General features: G+C 36.0%; 1 protein-coding gene across 6 annotated transcripts in view; it reads left to right on the forward strand.

The window, feature by feature from the left end:
- Positions 1 to 5,297, forward strand: part of LRRC49 (leucine rich repeat containing 49) — a 188,393-nt gene extending 183,096 nt beyond the window's left edge. For 4 of the 6 annotated variants that reach the window (XM_043985807.1, XM_043985810.1, XM_043985808.1 and 1 more), the window contains one exon: positions 4,613 to 5,297. In XM_043985807.1, the coding sequence (XP_043841742.1) occupies positions 4,613 to 4,816 (204 nt within the window). In that variant the 3' untranslated portion in view covers positions 4,817 to 5,297. The remainder of the gene's footprint in view (positions 1 to 4,612) is intronic. The other 2 variants (XM_043985813.1, XM_043985812.1) reach the window with 1 other exon arrangement.
- Positions 5,298 to 6,000: the final 703 nt, after the last annotated feature.

The raw sequence follows: 6,000 nt of genomic DNA on the forward strand, positions 1-6,000 counted from the left end.
CAGTCTATGGAACAGGAGAGAGAGAGAGAAAAAAAAAAGTAAACGAAGCTTATTTTGACTAATGAGATTACTGCATGAAAGGCAAAATCCAAGCTTGACTAAACAACATAGTAATTGAAACTGAAGTTGATAAAGGAGAAAAAAATTACCTAGGTTATATGAAGTGGAAAGCTGAGCAATTACCTGGTGAATTTGATCAATTGAGACAGCCAGTCTGGATTATTCAGATCAGAAAACTTTTTCTAACCCCCATTCCCCTCAATAGCAAGTTTTAGGCCTGTATCAGCTACCTAATTAATCTTGCTAAAAATGGCTTTTTTCCTGTCACTCTTTGGCTCAGGAAGTTTTAATGATTCTCGATCCCCTCCCCAATAAAGATCACATACCTCAATGTGACTGATATTCAGGGTCCTGCAAAATACAGATTTATCCTTACCTACTTTTCTCCTTCTACAAAAAATCCTTCTCTCTAACCAGACTGGTCTACTGTTTCTTGAATATTTTACCATCTCTGAACATTTCCTACCCATTTCAAATCAAAATCCTAATCCCATCTCAGCACCTGGTTCAAATCCCACCTGTTCATTTAAGGCTTCTCAGATTATATCTGCTAATAAAATTTCTCCCTGTACTTGCTGTGTGATAGCATACACACACACACACACACACACACACACACACACGCACATACACACACGCAAATAAATATATGTGTGTCTGCATAGCCATAACCTTAGTTAATCAAAATGATTGATCTATTACTATATTGTACTGGAAAAAAGAGCCTTTAAATTAGGAGTCAAGAACTGGGGGTTCTAGCCCTTTCTCTGCAAGATGCTTTGGAAATTTACCAAGAAAGTTGAATAAACAGACTGTCCTTGAGGAATTTCTTATGTAAGGGGAGAAAGCAAGCAAATAAAAATAAACAGTAGTGACTGAGCAAACCAATATTGAATTGCTTTAAAATGTTTCTATCAATTTTAAAAAGATTGAGGAAAAAGAGTGTAGTCTTTTTTAGGATGAGAATCAGTTGTGCCGGCAGAAAGTCAGGTTGTAAAAAAGTGTAAGGTTGAAAAGGTTTAGTGAAGATCTTTTTTCAGTGTTCATTAAGTACTTATGAAACAAGGGAGCCTGAGTGATGAAGAAATCTTGTTATACAGAATAATTTTTTCCTGATTGGCAGAATCATGGGGGAATTATGCTACATGCTCCATTCTATGTTTTTCTTTCTTTTTTCCTTTTTTTTTTCTTTTTGTTATGGGGAAAGAGAGAGTCTGTGGAAGGTAGATTTTCTTTAAGGGGAATCTGGAAGGACTTTGGGTCTCAGGAAATGAATGGCAAGATAAGTGAGGAGTTGAGATTTTTGCTGGAGCAATTAGGGCTAAAGACTTGCCTCTAATGGCTTTAATAAAGAGCTGAGCCAAATGAGAAGCTCTTTCAGATGAAAACTGGCTTGTAAGATTTTTAACTCCAAAAAGAGATTCAGATATCAACAGTAGTGATGAGAGAATTAAATTGGAAAGGTTTGGGAAGAACAATGAGGCAATGTGGTATGGTGGAAGGAATGCTTTGTTGAGCATCTAGGTGTTCCAGTTCTGTCCAAGTTCCAATTCTGTTACTATTTGGTTGCTAAATCATCATCATCATCTTTAAATATTTATGTGCCTGCTATGTGTGAAACACTATCCTATGCATTGGTGGGCTCCTTGGTATTGGTGAGCATCACAGTTTAGGTATGGAAATAGGAAGAATACATAAAAAGACTGAAAACAAAATGGAATAGTACAAACTAAGTGTAAAATGAGTGAGAGAGCTAGTAAATATTATTAGGCTTGAGGTAAGAAAAACTTCTTGACAAAGAGAGCCATCTGAAAGTGAAATGGGCCAATTGGGGATAGGACAAGGCAGCATCCCTCTTATTTTATTTTATTTTATTTTTATTCATTCATTCATTCATTCATTCATTTATTTATTTATTTTTAGTGAGGCAATTGGGGTTAAGTGACTTGCCCAGGGTCACACAGCTAGTAAGTGTTAAGTGTCTGAGGCTGGATTTGAACTCAGGTACTCCTGACTCCAAGGCCAGTGCTCTATCCACTGCGCCATCTAGCTGCCCCAGCATCCCTCTTATTGACTGAAGCCTTCAAGTGAAGGCTAGATGATCACTTGTCAATAATGTGGCAGAGCAGATTCTTAATCAGTTGGAGTAGATGGCTTCTGAGATCCAATTTTTATAGACAATGATTTTTATGAGTAATTCAAAGCTTTCCAAGAGTCTGTATAAAACGAGAGAAGTCTGGGTGAGGGACATGGTACTGATGTAGTAATAACTGTAGCATTTTGGAAAGACAGAGTGAGTTCTCATAGAGTATACCAATAGGACACACATATGCTCCCTGGATATGAAAAGGCAGCAATTAGTTGAGGAAGAAATATTTGCTAGCACAGTTAATTGAATTACATTCTTAAAGTTATTTTGGTCAGAGTGAAGAAGAGTTGTAATGACAAGATAAAGTATTTTGGTTTGAAAAGATGTAAGGGAAAATATTAAAAGGAACAGTAATAACATATAAATGTACACAGGTTAAATTATATCATTTGGGGGGCATCTAGGTGGCACAGTGGATAAAAACACCAGCCCTGGATTCAGGACAACCTGAGTTCAAATCTGACCTTAGACACTTGGCACTTACTAGCTGTGTGACCCTGGGCAAGTCACTTAACCCCAATTGCTTCACCAAAAAAGAAAAAAAATTATATCATTTGGTGTTAAGTAGTACTCTTTTACTCTTATAATTCTTGTTACTCTCATAACTCTTTTAAGTAGTTTTATTTATTTTTTTTTTTGCAATTATCAAATACCTATACAAAGGTCTTTTACTACTAGAGGAGCATGGTGCATCAGTAAGAACTCTTTTAAAATCTCCTTTTTAAAAATTTAGACAACTTGGAAAAGCATTTTTTACACAGATATACCCTTTTCTACTTGTAATGAAGTAATTTTTTGATGTTCTTAAAAATACATATGCTATCTTTTGTTAATGATGATGTTTTTGTTGTTACAACTCTACTAGAAATTCACGCTAATATTTCCTAGGAGTTACAAGGGATATTTCTCAACAATAAACCAACAGTAAATTTTTGAACATAAGACATCAGGCTCTTTGAACTAGGCAGCTGGAAAGCATTTGCTCTTTATCATCTGGAGAAAGTTTTGTGTTGTTTTTATGATAAGCCAACCCATGACCTAGTCTTCTTAACATGTGAATTAAATCAAGTTGATTAGCTTTCTGGCACGTGTGTAGCTAGTCTAAGGATAAACCATATTGTTATAAGAAAATATTTTATGAAAGGTGAGGGATTATTAAAATACAATTAAATTTAGAGACATTTATTTTTTAGGAAAATGCAGTGGTGACTTGAACATTTACATACACATGTGTGCATACATATGTGTATGTATGTATGTGTGTTTATATACATGTACCCACATTAATCAGGTATTTTTACACATATTTGAGCTTACTCATCTGTCCCCATTATGCTTTGGGACCATTGAAAAGGAACACCAACAGAAAAAAAGAAAATGAAGAGCTCATAAATGTTATTTGCAGTCAGCATGGTGCATTTTGTTGGGCTTGTTTAAAAACAAAACAAAACAGGAGCCTAGGACTGCACTTACTGAGAGGTTTAGACTAAATGAGTTCTGAGGTTCTTTTCAACTTCAGTATGGACTCCTATAACTACTGTGCTCTGTGCCAGGGTCTCATCATTTCTCATCCTATTTTCTTGGGTTTCTATTATGCGCTGTTCCTACCTAGGGATACAAGAAAAACTGTCAAGGGTGTGCTCTCTATCCCATTGTACTTTCCCTTTCCCTCCTACCTCTGCCTCATCTCAGTCTAAGAAGTCTATTTCAGGAAAGTGAATTGAGTGCACAACCACTTTTTCTTAGAGTGGACAAGGACTTCTGGGTATAGGCATAATCTCAAAAGACATTAGTCCGACTCATACAGGAAAGAAATCCCCAATATAGCACTGTCAGTTTCTGATTGAAGACATCCAAGGAGGGAGAGCAAGCCCCATTTTAATTGCAGACAGTTGTAGTTGTTAGGAAGTTTGAAGTTTAAACAGGTCTCTTTGTGGTTTCTGCCCATTTATCCTGTTTCTGCCCTTGGGGACAACCAAAAATACTTGAAGCCAGAAAATCTGGGTTTGTGTACCAGTCACTTTCTGGTTGTTACCATAGACTGAAATTTCCAAAGTTTTTGTTTCCTTCTCTATAAAATGAAGATAATACTATATCAACTACCTCCTAGGGCTATTTTAAGGAAAGTGCTTCAACGTAGTTGTATATTTTAATACTTTAAGGAGCTGCAATTTGCTATAGTGGTGAGGGAGTTCAGAGTATAGGTGCTGATTATCATCACTAACTAGCTTACTACAAACTCCTTACTACAGGAGGGAGTTAATAACCATTTAATCAAAATTGTGCTCACATTACAGCAACCTTTTGGGGATCCCTAGTTATGCTATGGATCAGTGAAATGTTATTAGTACTTATGTTTGGTCATCAATCTTTTTTTAATGCAAATCATTTATTTCCCAACAGGAAATAAAGGAAAAAAAGAAATTTTGCAAGACTTACATACAGGACCTTGTGAAAGAAGCAGCCGAAATCAACATGAAAAATGAATCTTTACAGAAGCTTTGGCCTCAGATGTTCATTGAGCTTGTCAGGGATGCAGTAATAGAAATTCGCAATAAGAATTCCTACATGAAACTCTGTCTACAAAGGATAACTGATACAAAATAGCATTCTACCAGTTCTTGTTGGTTTTAGTATTTTGTGTTTTGTTTCGAGAAGACTAAAAATATAGAGGATAAGCATTAACCAGAAAAATAAATCACTTTCCTACAAAGGATGACTTTGAAGCATCGTTGAATACTGTTTTCCCAGGGAGAGTTGGCGAGGCTTTACAAAAAAAATTAAAAAGAAAAGAGCAAAGATTTCTTATTTAAGATGTCAATATGGCCTTTGTGAATAAAGCCATTTATTTGTAGAAAATAGCAAGACCAGAGATTGGATGGTTGTCTTCTCTGGTTGCTCCTGGTGATGCTGCTACCATAACTCAGAACGGGTAGATTCTACATAATGCTTCAGCATGATTGTGTTTTTCTTTGGATTTTTAACTGACAATTTTCAACCCTTTTTATTTTCACCCATGGTTTTAAAAGCCAAAAATATGTTCAAACAAATATTGTTTTTTATGAGTGAAGAATTATTAATAAATTAGTAAAAAATTATTCTGTTTCCTGCTTAATTCAGTCAGAACAATTTCCCTTATTAAATTGTATTCTTTTTCCCTGTTTCTAGAGATACCCTTTTTCTCCTTACTTCAGGATGGGCTTGTCCCTGTGTGGGGTAGGTCTCTATTCTTCTTGGAATATCCCTTTAAAAAGCTGTTCAGCAGCTGAACCAGAGCATTTAGAGTTAGGATGTAGTCTGAGAACAAACTCTAGGGATGGCAGTGGTGAGAACATAGTTCAAATACAGCCAGTTTTTCATCACATTTTCTTTCCATCTTAGTTTAGTGGTGGCATGTCCTACTTACTAGCCAGGTAACATGGTATTCTGGAAAGAGTATGTTGAGTTTGGCTTCCTATGCTACTCTTTATAAGATCACTTGCCTAAGCTCTGATTCTCGGTTCTTCATCTGTAAAAATGAGAATAAAACTTAGGATCATGGAATCGGGAGTTTGAAGGCACCATAGAGATCATCTATCCCAATCCTAATTTTCAGATGAGCAAACCAAGGACTTGAGATGAAATAACCTGTCCAGCCCATCTAGGTAGTCAGTAGCAGAAGCAGGATTCAAACACATATCCTCAGACAAACCCAGTCCCCTTCCTGCTATAATACCATATTTCTTTAATGTTGTAATACCTACCTCTCAGTGATGCTGTGAGGATTAAATGAGATAATTTGTACATTGTAA

This window comes from Dromiciops gliroides, chromosome 2 (genome assembly GCF_019393635.1).
Source record: "Dromiciops gliroides isolate mDroGli1 chromosome 2, mDroGli1.pri, whole genome shotgun sequence".
NCBI lineage: Eukaryota > Metazoa > Chordata > Mammalia > Microbiotheria > Microbiotheriidae > Dromiciops > Dromiciops gliroides.